This window comes from Buteo buteo, chromosome 16 (assembly GCF_964188355.1).
Source record: "Buteo buteo chromosome 16, bButBut1.hap1.1, whole genome shotgun sequence".
Lineage (NCBI taxonomy): Eukaryota > Metazoa > Chordata > Aves > Accipitriformes > Accipitridae > Buteo > Buteo buteo.
This window is the reverse complement of record NC_134186.1, coordinates 3,269,531-3,289,596: the sequence shown is the minus strand read 5'-3', so window position 1 is coordinate 3,289,596 and position 20,066 is coordinate 3,269,531. Positions and strand designations below refer to the sequence as shown.

General features: G+C 53.7%; 1 protein-coding gene across 17 annotated transcripts in view; it reads right to left on the bottom strand.

Annotated features, from left to right (window-relative positions):
* Positions 1-20,066, bottom strand: part of MACF1 (microtubule actin crosslinking factor 1) — a 146,874-nt gene that overhangs the window by 43,191 nt on the left and 83,617 nt on the right. For 15 of the 17 annotated variants that reach the window (XM_075047369.1, XM_075047360.1, XM_075047365.1 and 12 more), the window contains 8 exons: positions 18,970-19,126; positions 18,024-18,141; positions 16,486-16,548; positions 15,445-15,686; positions 14,855-14,984; positions 13,840-14,039; positions 12,627-13,122; positions 10,549-12,020 (listed from right to left, as the gene is read on the bottom strand). In XM_075047369.1, coding sequence (XP_074903470.1) covers positions 10,549-12,020; positions 12,627-13,122; positions 13,840-14,039; positions 14,855-14,984; positions 15,445-15,686; positions 16,486-16,548; positions 18,024-18,141; positions 18,970-19,126 — 2,878 coding nt within the window. The remainder of the gene's footprint in view (positions 1-10,548; positions 12,021-12,626; positions 13,123-13,839; positions 14,040-14,854; positions 14,985-15,444; positions 15,687-16,485; positions 16,549-18,023; positions 18,142-18,969; positions 19,127-20,066) is intronic. The other 2 variants (XM_075047366.1, XM_075047375.1) reach the window with 1 other exon arrangement.

Here is a 20,066-nt window from a genome sequence, read left to right as displayed (position 1 = left end):
TTAAACGGCCCGAAGCGCTCAGCGGGGCTGGTTGCACACCGGGAAACCTTTGGAAACTCCTTTTCTTATTTTCAGGATTAAATATGACCAAAGAAAAGAGCAGGAGGTGGCGAGGGAGCAGGGACCTGGGAGGGGTGTACAAACAGCCCCCTCCCAGCCCCACACTGCTCGAGGGGGGAGCCCAAGCAGCCCCCGGGAGCCCCTTTGCCCATCCACAGCTGTCCCCTCCGCATCCCCCAGAGCCCTCCCGGACGGACAGACGGACGGTCAGGGCTGGCCCCGCAGCCTCCTCCAGCCCTGACTGCCAACACTGCAAGAGCGTCCCAAAGCCCAAATTTTTATACTTGGCGGGGGACACACCAGCTCTCGGTCCCTGTTATTAATCCAGCACAGCTGAAACAACAGGGGCAGGGCGGCCGTGCCGTGCCAGCGCTCCGGCAAAGCCACCCCCGGCTCCCCCGCTACCACCTTGGCCGGGAGCTGGCGGAGCAGAAGCGGGACCGTTACCGCTCCGGGGGCCCCTCCGCGAGGAATCCCAGGCATCCGGGCTGGGGCGCGGAGGCTTTTTGTTCCACTGTGAAGAAGGAACGATCTCGACGTGGAGCTGCCGTTTCACAGCCAGAAATTCTTTTCCCATTTCCTCACCGAGTCACGTGCCAGAAGCAAGCCAAGTCTTCCTCCAACACATCCCCCCATCTCTAAAACCATTAGGGAAATATTCGACAAGTACTAAAGCCAATTAAAAACCTGCTGTGCCTGGCCTGAAGATCCCGGGCAGAGCTCTTGCAGGTTCCCCAAGTCCATGGCTTTAAGCCACCAAGGGCCACCCCACCGCTGGGGACAGAAGCCGAAGGGCGCTGGGAATTGCAACTTCAGGGCTTTGCTCGAGCTTTGTGTTGGTGCGAGGGAAGGATGGGGCAGGACGCGAAGGTCCCGTCTGAATTTTTGTCCTTTCGGGTGTCTCCGAGCGGCTCCAGCACGCGGAGCCCTGCCAGCAGCAAGTGCCAGGACTGAAATAAAGGGCTGATAGAGCTTCAGAGCTGCAGCCCCGAGCTCAAGAGAGCGTGTCTGCTCACTTTGCGGCTCACTGGCCCTGCGGCATGGCGGCGGTGGGCGGAACGGACCACCAGGACCCCTCACCTGGCTTTTGTTCAGTCACCAAACCTCCTCTCACCTGCCCCGTTACCAGCACGTTTTGGCCAAACGGCTGCGGACAACGCGCTCGGGCGCTGGGATGCCCAAGCTCCGGCAGCCAGCTCGCCGTGGGGAGAGAACCAAACAGCTCCACCGAGGGCTGTCACCCAGCCCAGCCCCACTCGTGACCCAAAGCCACCCCAGGCCATCCGACGGTCGCATCCTGAAGCGAAAGTTAAAGCCCCTCAGCTAAAACCCACCCAGAGGTTTTCCCAGATTTGCTCCAAGTAGGAGCATCCCCATTTGTCTCCCAGACCTGTAGGTTTCAAGCTTTCCTCATATGGCCACTGGCCCTGGAGCGTTGGGACGCGTGCCTTCCCCGTCACGGGGTGATGTCACCCTGTTTACGACTGCATTACATCCTGCCTGCCGCTGCCGCCACTGTTTACATGGGAAAGCAGTATTTGGAAACCAATATATTTTTAGCTTTCTTTTAATGCATCTCAGCAGCTGGAAATGAGGGACCTGTGTTACGTGATGAGCAAAAGAGCCCAGAGACAGCTCGAGATCTCTGATGAACACATCGCTAATGAGCCCAAGGTACAACCAAGGGCCACCTTCGTCCTCAAAGCTTCTTTAGTCTTCACCTTGGCACCCTCCTGCCCTGGGCAGTGTAGCACCCGCTCGCCCAGTCTGGCTGAGAGTGGGTGCAGGAGAGCTCCTGCCTTTGCACCAGGAGCTTTGGCCCTACACGTCTTGCTGACCGCGTCCCCCATATCTGACTCCGTGAGGGCCACCGAGGCGGTGGTGGCAGGAGGGACCGCGAGGTTGAGACACGGTGCCATGTCCAAACGAGGCAGGTGGGATAAACCCCGAGCGCCTCCAGCCCGATGGAGGGACTCGGGGTGGGTTTCAGCCTCCCTCAGACACTGCAATAAAAGCACAAAGCCAAATCACGCACAACCCAAATCTGCCTTAGAAACTGCTTTTTAGGTTTTGCTGTGGTTTTTTTTTTTTACCGGAGGATTCATGTTCTTTAAAGCCTTTGCTGCATTTGTCAGAAGGTCAGAGGGATTTCTTTATCTCCCTTTCAGTGCTGTTGCTCTCCTCCTCCTAAACTTGCTCCTTTTGCCAAATCTTTGCGATTGCCGTTTCGGCACCGCGTGGGCAAGCCCCGAGCTCCCAGCCTGTTCCAGGCAAGAGCACCCGGGCTAATCCCATCCCACCGTGCCGGGCTGGGTGCTCCCTTATCCCCTTGGCTTACAGCTGACTTCAACCCGATTTCATGTCAGGCCTCTGCCACCACGCAATCCTTCTCTTCAAAGGCTACGGCTGTTCGTGATGCAGGGAGCCAGCGCGCCTTTCAAGCAGCGATTTGCAACCTGTAGCCCGTTAATTCGGGACTTTCCTCCGCAGGGCTGTGGGAGGAAACCTCAGTTGGCTCCATGGGGGTCTGCACCTCCACTGGAAAAGTTTTAGAAAGAGGTTAAAAACGGAACTCCTGGAGAAACGTTCTGCAGTTTGGAGGTAGAGATGCAGTGAGCGCTGCGTTTTTAAATTTATTTTCTTTCTCCAACGGTGCAGGAGCTGCACCGTAGCGCTTTCCCTGCAAGGCAGCTAATATAGATGTTGGTATAAATAATTCTCCCAAACGAAGCCTGGAGCCCACGTGTTACAGCAGCGCTCAGGCACAGCCCTACACCGTGGCATTCAGCGCTCCATCGCTGCGGAGCCTGGGGCTCTCCTGGGACCCCATCTGCGTGCACAGAGCACCCTGAAACAGCCCCAACCTGAGCCGGGACTGTGAGCGAAGGGTAGAGCCACGTGCCAGGGTCCTTGCGGCCGGGAGCTTGGCTGGGCACGGGAGGTACAACCTGCCGAAATGCCCATTTTTGTCCTCGGCTGCCCAGTTTTCCTGCAAATTCCCCTCCGTGGCTGCCAGGCTTTGCTCTGGGGCTGTACGAGGGTGGGTGAAGCACCCTGGGCTCTCCGGCCATCCTGCTCCGTGCTGCCAGTGACCCAGCACCCACGGGCAGGGTGCTGCCATCCCACTGCCCGTCTCGGGGAAATGGAAAACTGCAGAAGCTGCTCCTCACCCAGTGTCAGAGTAATCGGGGACAGCAGGGAGAGACGAGGGATGGGGTGATTAATAAACTGCTCTGGAGGCTCTTTAGGAAGTGAGGTAAGCGCGTTATCATCCACAGAATCCTCTGGATGGGAGACATTTTAAACCACTCCTTCGGCAGAAGAATTGGCAATTGTTCTTGAAACGCTGTGGTGACTAATCCAAGCCCAAGCCCTTCCCCAGAGAAGCCCCCGTCTGCTCCAGACCCAGCGGCCACAGTCACTCCCTTCCCCGGCGGAGATCGGTGACTCGCCTGGATGCTGTGGGTGACGGGAAAGTCCTGCGTTCGCTCCACCACGCGCTCCCACTTCCATGGCCGCGTCCCGCCAGGACCGGGCTCCTCTCCCTCCTCTGCTCAGCCCTTGTGGACAAAAAGCTTCCCATCTCCTCCCTCAGATGCTCAGCTCTCCCGGTCTTATGCAAAGCTGGTATTTTTAGTATCTCCTGGAAACACTGCGAAGTGTCACCACCACCAGCTAACGAGGGCTCCTGCAAGAGGACATTCCTACGGCCGTCTCCCTCAGCTGAGACCTGGCAGGGTCACCAAAGCATCTGCAAGTGGGTGGCTTTGGAGAAGTGACCCAAGCCGGCTCCTGAAAGGGACCATTTGATCACAGCCTAATTGTTTTACAGTCAAGAAAAGGGGAAAAAAAAAAAAAAAAAAAAAAAGAGCCTCGCTATGATTTGGTCGGTCTCAGCAGCTCTTGGCTTAATTCACTCTTGTTCTCGGCTTGCTCGGGATCGGGGAAGTGCCAGTGCCTCTCTGCCTGCCCGCTGACAAGTCAAGGTCAAAACCCATCTGCGGCTCGCTGATGAACAAGCGCACCGGCAACGCTCCCTTCAGGGAGGACGAGCTCCGGGGGCACGTTTGTTCTTCCCTTTGCGATAAAATTTACTTCCAAGGGACGAGGAGGCTGCGGGGGCCACTTGTGCTCAAGTGCCTCTTGTGCAAACAGGTTTATTTACAACACTCCCGGATGACCAGGTTAGAAGCGTATCAAACATCACCGAGGCTTTGCAGCTCCGCTTGGGCCACTCGCCCCAGCCAGGTTCGGTGACAGCCCCGTCACAGCCCGCGCTTATCACCCCGCATTTATCATCCTCTTCTCCAACGAGGGGAGATGGTGCCTTTAAGGCAGCTTAACAGCTGTCAGAGAGGAGGCATTTTTGCGTGTGTTGCTGATGCTGAAAATACTAGCCAGAGATACTTTAAGTAGGTCTGGAAAGCGTTCAACGAGAAGACACCGTCGTGCAGCCTGTCCCTGCTTCCAGCCCAGTCCCACCCAGCTGCTCCCAACTGGACGACTGTCGGGAGCCGCACGCATTCCTCCGGGGGCACAGAAGGGTTAAAAATACCCTCGGCCAGGCTGGGGCACAGCAAGTGGCAGAGTGTCCCTTCCCTGCCCCATCCCAGCCCAGAAACCCACCTCCCCTCTCCCACCCACCCCTGAAGCCCCCACCGGCGATGCACCCCCAGCCATGGGGTCTTCGGCTATATGATTGGGAGTGGAGTTCCCAAAAAAACCTTCCTGGAGGCCTGGGCTGGGTGCTCGGGCATCGCCTACGAGCACCCGTGCCTGCTAGTGGCAGCTAACGTGCCGTCTCGAGAAATTAAGGCTTCGAGTGTAAATGCTTTGGTTTAAATACCTTGCATCATCAACATACAGATTTATTCCTGCTCTCCTGTTCAGCCCTGCGACCCCAAAATGGGATGCTGGTTTTCCTCTGCCCATCCTCGAGAGCAGCTCTGCAACGGCAGGAGCAGAGCCGGCGGTCCCCGAGATAGAATCATAGAATCATTTGGGTTGGAAAAGACCCTTTAAGATCATCATACGCGTGTCTTACAAAGGAAGATCACAAAACGCCACTCGTGCAATCAGGGACCACGCTCGTCCCCAGCCCACCGAGGAGCGCGCTCTGCAAACGTAAATGGGATAAACTGGGAAGAAACCACCCATTTCCATCCTCCTGCAAAATAACCACCGTTCAACACCGCACAGTGCTGGGCAGCCGAGTCCCCATCCCACGTCTCTCCCTGCCACCGACGGCCCCACGCAACGACAACGGCTCACGCAAGGGACGCGATGCCCGTGAGCTCCCTCGTACCCCCGAGGCCACCTCTCCCGAAAAGCAGCAGCCTCGGGCAGCGACACCTGGGAGAAAACCCAGGGACGCCGGGCACGAGGCGAAGAGTTATTAGTAACAGCAGCGTTTCTGATAGCGCCGTTGAGTCAGCTCCCCGTCTGAAAGGTTGGGGGAATTAAGAGAGTCATAAATAGAGCGCCGAAGAAAGCCGACGTCCTTCTGCCGCGAAGGGGGGCAGCGGCAGGGAGGGCGTAGGAGCGCGCGTGGGCTCGCGACGAGCGCCGGCTAATTGCCGCTTTTACTTAGGGTGAAGCAGGGAGGACCTGGAGCAGGATTAGACAGAGCGGCATCTGAATGGCAAGATGACTAATGCCGTTTAGGGCTTTACTCACTCACTGCATCACCCCTCCTGGGATTTCTTTCCTATTTTTTTTTTTTTTTATTCAAGCAGACAAAGAGGGTGCTGGAGGCACAAGGGCTCCGCAGACTCCGGACGGCCTGACCTGCTCTACAATAAAATGGGAGTGCGGCTTCAGTTATTGCTGTCTAGGGATTCTCCCTCCCCCTCTCCATCGTCCAACATAAAACCTTTATTGGCGTGAAGGAGCGGTGCCCGAGTTCACTGCATTGAGCAACTCCGGTTTCAAATAACCTCCCCCAAAATCCACAGCAGGAGGAGAGGCAGGAACCCGAAATCTCATCTCTTCCCTCCACTCCCCACGACCTGCCCCGGCAAAGCCGTCGCCCTGGAGGGTCGGATGCTGCGGTCCCTCGCTCCCCGCAGCAGACCCCCCCTCCCGATCCCCCCCTCCTCTCTGGCTGAGGCAAGGGTGGGGTTTAATTAATACTCGGAGGCGAGATCCTGGATAAGCGGCGCGGCGTGTGCCAGCTGCGGCAGGTCCCGGCTCGCCAGCATTCCTCCGCCGTGCCCCAACGCCGCCAGGAGACGTGGGGCAAAGCGCAGCTGCGGTGACGGCGGGGGCTGCCGGCGCGGCGTTGGGAGGGGGCCGGCAAGTCGATGGAGGTCCAGCCGCACGCAGAGGCGTCACCGCGCGTCTTCCCCTTCAGCCAACCGCATCTGCGCCGATTTGAACGCGATGGCGACCGTTCGGTTATGTAGAGTTTGATGCTTTTCCTTGGGTTTCATTTTTGGGTCAAGTTCTCCAGGCTCTTGCAGAAATCTCTTCCAGCCGTTGAGCGCAACTCAGAAGGAAGGCAGGCTGCCCCGTTCCTGCTCTTGTCTTCGTCACGTGGAGGAAGGTGTCCCCAGCAAAGCAAAACCACTCTGGCGTGATACGACTGGGGAGGCAACAGCATCCTTCCACTCCCGAGCATCGCTCTGTATTGCAGCAAGCCTAAAAACCTCTGCTCGTGCCTTTGACCTAGGGCTGGGCGTTACGCTCTGCTTTGCAGGTGAAATATGGCAACGTTAAGAGTTTAACCAAAACCAACATGGTGAATCAAAGAGGGTCCCAGCTCAGAATCGCCAACGCTAACTACCAGCCAGGCTTTGAAACCCAAGTTCAAAAGCCACTGTAAAAAACGTAAACAAAACCCAGGCTTGAGCTCGCTTAGCCAGGAGGCCAAGCTACCCCAGCACACATGTCTTCCCAAAAACCACCAAAGAATTTGATTCCATCAGGTCTCTGCGGCCCAGGCTGATGGATGCTCTTTGGCCAGATAGGACGAGCCCATGCCTGGGGCTTTCTGGCACCACTGCTCCGAACCAGCAAACCTCACCTCTGCTTCTTGAAAGCGTAAAGGAAGATTGGCCACTTGCACTGAACAGCACAAGTTTTATCCAAAGTACAGCATTAGAGGAAGGGTTGTAACTCGGGGTCGTCTAGCTCAGGGGTTGCTGACGCTGGAGAGCACGCGATGGAGAAAACCCCTACGTCTTTGCATGACCCTCCGTCTCTCATCCGTACCTGGGGAATCGCTTCCCCGGAGAATTCTGCCATTTGCTAAACTGAATCAACATAGTTGTTATGTTTAGTAACATTTCAACTGTGGCTCATTTGATGCCAGTCATTAAAATTTAATATTAGCATAAGCTTTGAGAAACCTAAGCTGACAGCAGAGAGAGTGGAGGGGGAAGTAATGCCCCAGCCTGAAAGCTCGTATGAGGAGCTCTTGCTGTTGGCTGTCACTTGTCCCTTGTGCTAAAGAGCCCGACTCGGCCGTATGATGCTCATGGAGAGACAGCACAGAAAGATTCTTCCAACTTTTAGTTTTTTCACAAAGAAGGGTCTCCTCAGAGAGGCAGCAATGGAAAGACAGTCACTTGGGTTAAACTCGTGCTGAAGACCAGGAGTTAAAGATGAGGTTCCTTTGCTAAAACCATGCTATTTCTTCTGCAGCATAGCTGTATCTGAAGCAATCCATCAGTATGTCCATATAAGCACAGACTCCAAACCACAGAAATGCTTTGCAGCTGCACTTGATCTCACCATAAAACTAGGGGCTAAATTAGATGACCCCTTAAAGTCTCTTCCAGACGGGTTTCTTACAATCCTCTAACAACGTGGTGCTCCAAACCAGTCCCTACCTAGTTTTCCCCCATCCCCTGAAGGCCAGGTCCACGCTGCATCGCCGTCCTGGCTTCCGATGGCCGTGGGTGCCGGCGTGGGCTCAGCCCCTCGGTGTAGCCACCCCCACCATCGCATCCGCTCGCTGAACCGAAACACCTCCTGCGAACAAAGCTTCCCCCCGAGCAAGATCCAACAGCTGCTTCCCAGCCTCCTGCCTTCGAGAAACCCGGCCAGGAGGAGCACTTACAGCGGGAGAAGGCTCATCCGTCCCATAGCCAGGATTAGTCCCTCTGTGACCAGGGAATGGGGCTGGGGGGAAGAGAGAGGAAATGCACGGGTGGCACTTCTCCAAAAGTTAAGGGTTTGTTGTAGGTTGTGGCCTTCTGGGGCAAGTTTGAGGGGTGTTTGCAGGCAGGAAGAGAAAAATATATGGGAAGCTTGAAGTATAAGGTGTTTCAAAAGTCATCTGTTCACGGCCTCCATCAGAGCCATCAATATATCTTCTTTATTAAAATCTGGACACAATGAGTCCAGAAGTGCCCACCTTTGTCAGGGCTGCATTGGCAACTTGCCTGGAGCCCTGGGGCCATGCCTAATTTGCATCTCATTTACACAGATGTTCATTAAAATTAATGCCTTAAGACATAATATCTGCCTGCATTTGAGCCTTCTGGACAGACAGACCGCGACCGCTCCTGGAGAGCCCCAGCCACCCCATCCTCCTCCCCGCGCTCATTTGCATTGTCCCCACGCCGCCCCGGGGAGCACTGCCCGGCTGAGGAGCTGCCTCTGGTCCCCCCGGACACATCGTGCCTGCATCTTGTTCGCAGTCCAAGAAGGGAGACAGTTGTGATATTGTCTTAGGCGTTAAGAAATAAAAGTCTGGTGCAACCAAGAAGAGCCCCCCCATGCTCCCCGCTGCCTCCAGAGCCCAAGCGAGAATTCTCCATCGCTCTCCCTCCTGCACGTCTGAAGTACAGACGGTCCCTGCCCGTACGCTGTGATGCCCTTCCACGTGCAGATTGGTACCTGGGATTGCATTTCCCCTTAGAGAGAACCGTACGGTGAGGCTTTGCAAAGATCTGCTCTGCAACATTCACAATTTGCAGAAAAATGCTTGCTCTCTGGATGAACCGTGCATGGGAGGAATGCTGCTGCATAACCGCGATTGCTCCATCCACCCTTCTTGCTTCTCCCCCGTTTTATTGTCAGCCATCACACTGCAAAACCCGACCGTCACTGCTGCAACTTTCGTTTTTCCAGGAACCGCGACCTCAACTGCACCGCATGGCCTCGATGGCCAACAAATGACTCCTGGTAAGGACATGTCACCCTCCAAAGCACCCTCGGCTCATGCAGCCCAGGCCACCGTTGTCTTAAAGGGTCATCCTCAAGGTCACTGAGATATAGACCATTTGCAAGCACTACGACGGGTTAAGCTGCGCCTGCCAGCCCCGCTCGCCAGCCGAGAATAATCCCTTGCTCTGCAGGAAAGTTTCACTGGTTTTAAGTGAAAAAGTCCAGTGAAACTGGACTAGAAACTCCTTTTTGGATAGATTTGTTCCAAGCGACTGTGTGGCGTTTAATGAAGAAGTTAAATCCCTCCCATCAGAATAAGCTCAATGCAAACCACTGCCCAACACAAGAATTAACAGCAATGCAATCAGATGAGTTTGAGTTTGCCCCGTAAGTAACACTTCCAAGCTCTTTTTTTTGGACAGGCAACCCCCAAAACAGAAATACCTTGTCCTGGTGAAGGTTTCACAGAGCTATTAAGTGGTGGAACGGGATCAATTAGCCATGAGATGAAAAGTAAATGGCTGTAAAAACGTTTCCCCCTCCTACCCCCCATTAACACCAGGAAACGAGCAGCCAGATGTAAATCAGCCCAATCATCAGCTACCGAGCACATCAGTAATAGAAGTTTCACAGCAAGAGAATTTCTAAGCAGTATTAATATAATTAATGTAGTGTAACAGCATGACCCAACACCATAATACTGTATAAAAAAAATAATCAAGCACACTCCAACTCTTCCCTCTCTCAGCATTTCATGTGAGCCTTGAAGGTCTCCATCAGTTGTTCACTGGAAACATGAACAGCCCACAGAAAAACTTTGCTTTGGTTTTATTCCCTGCGTGTACCCCTTGTCCCACAGTTTATCTGTGCCTTTATTTGTACTCAAAGACCCCAAAATGGATGCAATATGTGGCTTAGATGAAGTGAACAACAAGCAGGAATGGTGGGCCGGTTAGAAAGACCTGCAGGATGATCCGATCTGGACTCAACTCTCAGATGATGCCAACTTACAGTTCAGCCGGACTCATAAATTTCTCTCCCTCCCCCAAAACCTAAATACCAACCACCTCTACAAGCCCACGAGGTACTAGCACGCCAACATTACACATCACAACGAGAACCGGGAAAAGTTTTTTTCCTCCCAATCACAAAATCTTTCTGCACCTTTTCACCACAGACTATCAAGTCCAGCAGTTGACCTTACATTCTCCAGAGCAAGGATATTTTACCACACCAAAACCGGTGACATTATAGCAACAAACAACAAAACCACGATACCTTGAAGACCAGAGGTCCTACACAAAAGACCACAACGCTAAACAGACCTTCAAACACCAAATACCACTTAAGAAGAGTTACAGCATAAAAACTTACTTTGAAGTCTGCCAGCTGTTGGTTGATGGTTTCCACCTCTGTTCCCACCACCCACTGCAACGCCTCGTTCTCCTCCGCTGCGGTCGTCATGTGGGTCAGCTCCTTCAGCCGGCTGTAAAAGTCCTCGACACGAGACAGTGTCGTTTCTACCTGCTCCTGACGGTTCTTGCCTCTCTCCGTCAGTTTGCTGCACTGTTTATTTAGAGTCTCCAATTCACGTTTCAGTCCTAATAAATCAGGGCTCCCTTCGTCCTCCAGCATCTTCTTACATTCACTTTCAGAAGCTTCAATGTCAGACTTCAGCCTGTGGAGTTTACCCAGGAACGTGCGAACGTCCTCTGCTTGGGACTGAAGGCTGTCAGAATCTCTCCCGATGGGGCCCATGCTGTCTAGCTCATCATCGAGATCCGCCAGTTGAGAGAACATTTCCCTGACCCGGTTATTGAATTGGCCGATCCCTTCAAGCTTGTTTTCCATGAGCGTACAGCAGTCATTTACCTTCTGCTTCACAGCTTTGAAGTCCTGCTGAGCCACCTCAGCTTGGCTTAAGAGCTGGGAACAGTCGGACCCATCTGGGGCATCTTCCACTAGACCTTGAGTGAAGTTTTTCAGATAATCCACTTGTGGCTCCAGGGCCTGCAGCACCTCCTGCTGTGCCCTGAGCTTCTCCAAATTCTTGTTGCTGCAGGCTTGCGGCCCTAGTGCATCGTAGATCTCCAGCTGGTGCTTCGCCCCTTCCAGCTTCTTCTCAATGTTCTTGAAGCTCTCTTGAAACTCCTTGAGCCTCTGTGACATTTCTTCAATGGAGCCAGTCTTGGCTTGCAGTTCTTCTGTGATGGCATCCATCTTCTGATTGATCCCAGCCTTCTCATCCCGAACGTCATCCTCATCGGTTTGAGAAGCATCGATGAGGATGTCGGCAGCGCTGTTCAGCATCTCCAGCAAGGAGCGACGCTTCTCCACGTCACTCAGCATAGCCTTCGATCTCAGAAGGGTCGCCTCCAGCTGCACTGGATCCAGAGTTACTTCTAGCTCTGACATCTTTGCCTTGCAGTCCTCCACCCAAGGCAGGAGGTCCTCGGTGTGCCGTTGGTACTTCTGAGCCTTCTGCAAACAGTCCTTGAGCTTAGACTGTCTATCAGCAGCCTGTTTGCTGAGCTCTTCCCAGTGAGTTTTGAGGCTGACCAACTGGTTTTGCAGAGTGGTCTTCTCCTCCCCAGGCTGGACAGAAAGCAGCAAAGATTCGCCCTCGGCTACAATCATCTCGTAGGAGCCGCTGTGTTGGTTAAGGCTCTTCTGGAACTCTTCTTGTTCTTGAATTTGGCTCTGTAGCCTCTCCAGTTTAGCAGAAATAGGTTGGCTCTGAGCTTGCTGGCACAGTTTGTCATCTAGCCAGGTCCTGAGTTCATCAAACATATGCTGGAACTGCTGGGAACTTGCAAGTGCAGTCTGCAGTCGGTTCATCCGGTCGGCTGAAATGGAAATAAGATTAGAACGCAACAATTAAGCTGAAATCAAATAAGCAAAGTGCAATTATTTAAAATCATCTCAGATGCACCAACTGTGTTTTGATTAACAGGAAGGAGTTTTCCATTGCATCACTAGCCTTTTTGCTCACTGATTCATAAATTTCTTAAGTAGTAACAGGCAATGATAACACAGTAGTCTCAGTTCTCCTGACCAGTCTCTAAATGCAACCTCTTAGAAACCAGAAGAGGCATCCCAAGATTACAGGGTGGCCACTGGGTCTTCTCCATGCCCCATTCTGAATTTAGGAACCACTTTTTTTTCCCAAGCACAGCACATGCCACGCTGCTGCAAGCCAGGCAGCTTGTTGGAAGAGCCACACCAGTGGGACTCAACACCTCTGCTCCCTCTCCAGGCTCGGGTATGTCTGGAGTTTGAACCCTCCTGTGCTTAGTCCCACACAAAACACCCATGAAGCACCCTAAAAAATGATAAATGGTGCTTCCCCTATTATTCTTAGAAACCCAGCGATGGTAGTGCCCTTTGGCAAAAAGCAGGGGTGGAGTTTGACATCCCAACATCTCTTAAGCAACTTCTCCGCTCTGTCTCACCTGCCAGGTCTTCCAGCCCTTTGAGAGGAAGAGCCACCGTCTCCAGACGTTTCCTTAACTCATCTTTGAGATACTGCTCCCCGATGAGGACAGAGAGGTCGTCACAGAGGGTCTGAGCCTCTGCTATCTCCTCTTCCAGCTGCTCCAGGTCCGAGCGGATCTCACTGGTTTCCTCTAGCTGCTGTTTCACGGCATCGGGCTGCGTGCTGATGGCAGACTGGCTGCTCAGGCGCTGCCCAACCGCCTTCACCTTCTCGGAGAGGCCCTGGAGGAGCTCCTGGTACTGGGTGCTCTTTACTATGGCTTGGTCAATTTGGCTGGAGCGGGAGTTGAGGCGTTCCATTAGCTCGGACCATTTCTGATTAACCCCTTGGAGCTCTTCCCGCACCTGGTTAGTGGATGGAGAAACATCTCCAGGGCCAGTCAAGATGCTCTGAGCTGCCTGGTTGAGCTGCTCATGCTGCTGTCTGCGAGCTTCAAATTCCTTCAGCATAAACTGCAACAGAAATAACATGAAAGTGTTTGCAGAAAACTGACAGCTCCGAGTACACACAGTCAAAACGAACCAGACCTCTAGGGGCTTTATCCAACCCACAGAATCAGTAGGAACGAGCCCTGGGCTGGGCTGGCGATTGGGCTGGGTAGACCACAATTTACTGTGACCTTGCAACTTAAAAAGCTGGGAGGGGTCTGCGACTCCAGTACTCTGCTCTCTCTCTTATTTGTCCTACTGCTGTGTAATGTAACATAAACCAGTTAGATGAGAAGGAAGTCTAATTATGTTAACTGGGGCATTTTATTTTATGGTGTGGCCGGTTACGGACATGTTAGGATTTGGAAGCAGGAGGTACAGAAAGGGCAGGCTGCCAGGCGGAGGGGCAGCATTAGCAAGTCCTGCAGAGCATCAGCACAGGTCTTGTTTAAAGCAATTTCACTCTCCAAGAGGGGCCAAGTGATTCACTGATGAGTCAATCCAGTGCGGGGAAGAGAGCTCAAGCACTGCACCCGTTTCAAGTTATTCACAGTAGTTTGCGCTCGGCAGGGTTTGGAGGACTTGGGAGAGGAGCCATGAGGTCTCCCAACACTCGCACGGCAGAGCGCTTGCGAGACAAATAACTCAGAGTGCAATCTTCCACCTCACACACTGGATGAGACGCCCTCCCCTCCTTGACCCGACCCCACCGTGGCGATGCGGACGCGGCTCCCAGCTCACCTGGACCTGCTGCTTCTGTGCGTTCAGCATGTTGGGGTCGATGGAGAGGGGTCCCAGCACGCTCATCATCAGCTCCTTCTCCATGAGCCAAGGGCGCAGCTGGGCTTCGGCAGCCTGGAAGCTGGCCAGCTGGTTCACCGACTCCTCCAGCTTCTGCTGCCGCTCGGCTGTCGCCTGGCTGGCTCTTTCCCACCTGCAATCTGAAGCACCGGCTGTGTTGGCAGCGGTCGTGCTCCCAGGCAGCCCACCCCTCCATCGAGAAGGTTCTTTACCCTCCCCATGGCTTCCCCGATGGGAAACCTCCTCAGCTTTTCAATAAAACTAGTGTGGTTCTATTTACTCTCCATCTAATAAGCCGGCACCCATTTCTAATGGCTACGTGGTCTTGAAGCTCATAGGAAAAAAAACCTTGCAAGCAGGATTTTTGCGCTCTAGTCACTACTGCCAGGAGCTGGTCTGACCTTAGGTGAGCCATCTCACATCCCTGGCTCGATAAATGAGGATACTCTCATGTGTATCAGTCCTCACACAGCACATTCAGATCTCCTGGACGGAGAACTCCATAAAAGCGTTCCTGCTATTTCAAAGAAGAGAATCTCTGGGCTTCTTTTTAAATACACAGTCTTGTTTAGTCAACATTTGATTACCTAGGATAGCCTTACTAATGACTAGAATTTTATATCAAGCAGTGAAGCTTTTAATCAAAATAATCAACCCATGTCCCTAATGCCTTATTTTTCTTTCTGTTTGTTTTTTTTTTTTTTTTTTAAAGAAGTAATTTAAGGAGGCAAGTCTTTAAAATACACATCCATCATAGAGATTTCATTAATCACGACAGTGCTCGTCTCAGGAACACCTTGTACACCAGACAGCTTGGAGATAAGTTTGCTATTTACTGAATTTTAATTAGAAGCGACTCTGCTCTGCTGTGACTTTGGAATCGCCCTGCAATCCTGAACCGCTTCTAATGTGATGTTTCAAGACAGAAGCCTCACTAAGTGCTTCAGGCACTTACTCAGGTCTTCCTGCATCTTCTTCCAGTTCGCTGCTTCTGGAGAATCTGGATATTTCTCCAGCAAGCCAGAAAGTTCTTCCTTTACCTTCTGGATCTTCCCTGAGTTTTGTTCCAATTCAGCCAGAAATGCCTGGAAAATAATCATTTGAACTTCTTCAGATACAGGGCAAAAGAATGAAATCACCGAGTAGGAATGAAGCAGCAGCTACAAGCTGGAGTTGGACAATTTCTGTTCTTTGCTCTTTAATGAAATCACTTCATTTTTTTAGCAATATCGTGAGCTAACTTGGCTCCACGAGCAGGGAAAGGCTGGGAATTGCTTTCCAGGAGAAGCTGGAGTGACCCAGCAGCAAGGGCTACAGATAAGGTCCTTTCCCCTGAGCCAAATGCCTGAAAGCAACAGGTCTAAAAGCAAAGAAGTCGAGCACAGCGCACGACAGACCTGCCTGTGATCCCTTCTGGGGAAAGCCCTGCTTTAACCCAGGGCAGATCCTCGTTGCTAATCCCTCTACTCCTGCTGCAATAAAGCACGTCTCCAAGATCCTTTGGGAGGAGATGCTCTGATCCCCTTTTTTTGCTCTGGCAGTTACCTTGTTGTGCTCGGCCTGGGCTCTCATCGTCTCCGTCTTGGTGGGCGAGGAGGAGGCGTCCAGCTCCGACAGCGTTCGTTCCTTCGACTCCAGCCACTTCAGCATCGAGCTGGCCTCCTCCTGCACTTCTTGCATCTTCTCCAGCATAGCCGAGAGCTGCTGCTGCCGTTCCCGCAGCGCCGCACCAAGGCCCTGGTACTGCTGGGTCACGTCCGACACATCGCACTGGATCTCGGTCAGATCTGTTTCCAAAAAGCAGCCTGAGATGAGGACCGCTGCCCGCGTTGTCCATCTTACCCTGGACTATCAGGTACTAATCTAGCCCTGGGCAGCCACAGCCAGCCAAGCATGAGGAGCAAGAGGCCGTGCTGCCGTCCGTCTGCCTGCAGAGCAATGTCAGATTATCCTCACCTCTCATGCCAGAGGGGCCCTTCCAGTCGCACCACGTATGCATGTTGACAGTTTGCGAACAAAGCAAATGCCTTCGTGTTTGTGAGACTGATGCAAGCTGAGCCCCCCTTTCACAATGTCACTGCTAATGCAGTGTTAAATAATTTGACACCAAAATATAAAGCCATTTTTATGAACCTATTATCTCGTTGAACCGGTGAACTAACAGCAGATAACCGGCAATAATTAAAATTGCTCTTCAAAGTGAAGGGTTGGATGCCGTTATAATCCCTTAGAACCAATAAATTTAATTGCAGGCCTTAAAACGATCTCCCATTTATCAGCTCTTAACACCACCTGATGGGGTGTCAGGGTGCCGTCACTCCCCAAAGCTGCCCCTCTCCGTCCTTCAGCCTGACCTACATCCTCCATCACCGCCTGCCTGTCCCAACGGCTCCGGCTACCGCGCAGCACGGCTGAGCATTCGTGAGCCTGTCGGCAGGCTCGTTCCACTTGCGATGGGATGCTGACGGTGTCACGTTGTGGTTTATATTCTCACGGATGGAAACGCACAGACAAAAAACGGACAGGGAGATGGCGAGGCAGCCTCGGCACGCAACGTGCCGGCACAGCGGTGACAAGCGAGCTCACCTTTGCACGTGTGGTATCCGTTCACGCTGCCTACCGACCCTCCCGGAGCGGGCAGCGCGGCACCTGAGCAGAGGGGACGGAGACAGACAGAGGGACAAGACAGACGCATTAGGAATGCAGACAGCAAAGCGATGAACGGCCCTCCACGACACGGACCACACTGGCCACCAAGCACAGACGCGGCGTCTCCACGGGCCCACCCGCCTGGCGCGGTGCCGAACCATCGGCATTAGTTCGATTTGAAGTCCCTTTTATTTCTCCTCCTCCCAACACACTCGCACCCCTCGCTTTCCCGGAGCTGCTCCTGCCTCCCTGGACCAGCAGCAGAATTTCTGATGCCGTCTGGAGCTGGGCACCTCTCCCAGCATCACCCAGGGACCAGAGTGGACGTGGCTCCTGCGTGAACCGTAATACTGGGGACCGCTGGCCACCTCTCCACGCCTGGAAAGCTGCTACCCTGAGCATGATTTTGGGAATTATAACATCAAGTGAGACTGCTGAATGCCTTCCCTGAAGAGATTAACTCCCTTGAAGAGATTAACTCCCCCATATTCTCCTTTTCTTATGGGATGAAACTATTTAAATCCGCCTTGGTGCACGGACACGCTCTCTTTGCCAAGAGGCTCCATGCAGGATGTGCCAGCGTCCCTTCCTTGGACACCAGATATCACAGCTACGTTCACAGCCAAAGGGGGATTCATCAGAAACGTTATCGGGTAAGTCTCTCTGTTTCTAACCACACATTTTAAAGCTTTCATGGATGTAAGGGGCTGCAGCTTTGGTCACCCCACATGGGTGACCATGTGGGTCACCCACAACAAGCCTCTCCCCATTTCTCTTGGAGGTTTCCCACTTAACTGCTCATCAAGTTAACCCTAACAAACATATCTAGACTGCGAATTCCCATAAATGCCCATCAATGATGAGAGTCCAGGGACTTGTTCTCACAAGCTGGAAGACATCTTTTAGTTGGTTTCCAAACGAACCAGACATAATCTCATTGCTTCACAGACTTGAAGCCAAAAAGGAGACTAGTAAATCACGTCTGAATACTGCAGTCTTAAATTTCATCCAGATATGAAACCCAAATACCGGAGTTTGATTAAAACACTCCAGCCCTCAGGAGGCTGAAGCACATCCCCAAGAGAAAGCAGGAGCCGCCTCCACGAGCTCCCTGCGGGGCCGAGAGCTCAGACCCCCACGCCGCAGCAGCCTGGAGCTCCCATCTCCATCCGAACCGTGGTACGTGTCCCCACGCTGGGCTCACGGCAAACGCAGGGTAATTCAGTGCTCATTATGCTACAGCAAATTAAGGCAAGTTGGTGGGCTCTGAGCGCTGGTCTGATGCATTAATGCAACGAGCACCAGCAACTCGACCATGGGGCTCAGCCCCACAATAGTCAGACACCCTGAAGTTTGTTAAAAGGGGGAAATAACCCATTTTTTTTGCTTGAGGCAGGCTGAGAGAAGACGCAGTGGTGAGAGCAAACAGAATGCCAAGGAAGGAATCATCCTCGGGAGAGCGGGCTGCAACTCACCTGCCTTGGATGGGGTGTCGGGGGCCGTAATCTCCACGATCAGGTTCTCCAGGATGGTCCCTCTGCGGCCGATCTCCTCCACCTGGGCCCCCTTCCCCTTCCACTCCTCTAGGAGATCCTGGTCAAAAGCAAAGCCTGAGATCGCACGCCGCACTTGCCTGGCCGTAGCCCTCCCTTCCTCACCCATCACCTCGGCGGTGACTCGGTGGCACCAGGACACGGCACCCAGGGAAACGGCAAAGGGCGCACCGGCACGTGGCGAGCAGGCTGCACCAGGAAAGTGGGTGTCTTTACATTTATTTTTGTCGGGGGGGGGAATCAAAGAGTGAAAAGCTCTTCCCTACCTAGCAGGTCTGTCTAAGGAAACCTTTTTCTCCCTCCTACCATTTTGGGGACCACCCTCCTCTCTGCACAATCCAGCCTCACATGAGTCCAGTCCCCACAGCTTTTGGCAGAGCCCGGTGGCGTGCCGGAGCCCGGTGGCGTGCCATGGGGTGCGAGGGCTGCGGGTGACTCAGCAGACACTGCTCTGCCTCTGAGTCAAACCCTCGGCATATCCTGATTTAAAGCATCACGGTGCCGGAGAGGAGCGGGGGCTCGGATGACAGGCGGCCACCTTCCACGTCTAGCAAGGGGAAACACTCAGTGAAAATGAGTGTGCTTGGGTCTCCCACTCCCAAATCCTGCCCAGAGCAAGCAGGGGGAAGGAAGGGAAACCACGCAGTGCCCAAGAGGATCTTTGCACTGCTGCCTTCTCCACAAGCCAGGGACCACTGGACGCACACACACCAGGGGCTGCAGCCCACCAGCAAGTACAGGGGAGTGCAGGATTCTTGAGACCATAAAACACCTCCCAGGACTCTGCTTCCTGGGATTTATTCCACATTCCAGCGTTTCCACACCAGCTGCCAACTTTTCCACTCCAGTTCCAGCTCCCTCTGCCCACCTGGATCTGCTGCCTGCGCTGGTGCAGCTCCTGGGTGCCCAGGGAGGTCTCAGCAGACGGCATTTTGCTTTCGGTCTCCCTCAGCCACTTCCTCACGGCCCCAACCAGCTTCCGAAATTCGTCCAGTTGCTCCTGGCAGGACGATGCATCCTTTTCTCTGCGAGTGAAAAGGTTTTGGAGAGTCAGAGCTCGTGCTTTGCCTTGCAATTACCCCCGCTTGAATGTAGCACAGTTGTGTCTCTAGGACCCCTTCTTTTTATTATTATTATTCGATGTTGCTTAGGAACGGCGCGTACAGTGCCAGCCAAAGCGGGGTGCATGCTGCAGCCTGTCCCTCGCTGCCGCTGCCCCCCGCAAGCTGCAGCCGGTGGCACTTTTGGGGCCACTCCAGCACCACCGCGGTAGCCGACAGCCACGGGATCACCACCGCCAACCTGCGCCGGCTCTGCACCGGGTTCTTTGTCCCGGGGGAAGCAAAGCTTTCGGGAAGACAGGGCTCATTCATGCCGTCTCACCCCAGCCAGCTGCAGCCCGGGGGAGGCCAGGCTGTGCCGCCCCTCCTCCTCGGCCATGGCTCTCATCTATTCAGCCCATCCCGGAGGAACGGCCGGAGGCAGCTCTCTGTGCGGTGCTGAATTACTGGGGATTATTATGAGATTCACCTGCTTTTCCCTGTCACCTTCCCTGTATTCACCAGGGAGTTTGGAGAAACAGCCTGGGACGTGTGACCCCCCCACCCCGGGACACAAGCGAGCTGTCGCTCCGACCCTGCTCAAGCTGCCATGACCGATTCGAGCTCAAGCCGCTGCTAAAAAGCTCCCCTTTATCCCCACTTTAGGGGGACTCTAGGGACAGGCTGCTCTGCTCTGTCACCTCCCGCAGAGCACGCCTGGGGCAGGCTCCCGATCCTCTGCCAGCACCCCGCTTCCCCTCCAGCAAGATGCTCTGGGATGGAGCTGTGGCAGCCCACACGCCGGGAAACGGCACGAACGCCGGCTTCTGCAGCACCAGGAATTTTTCACAACGCCCCCAGCCAAGGCTTTTTTTAAAGCGTCAGCTGGAGCGAGCTGCCTTATGTCTCCGGGTGTGGGAGGAGG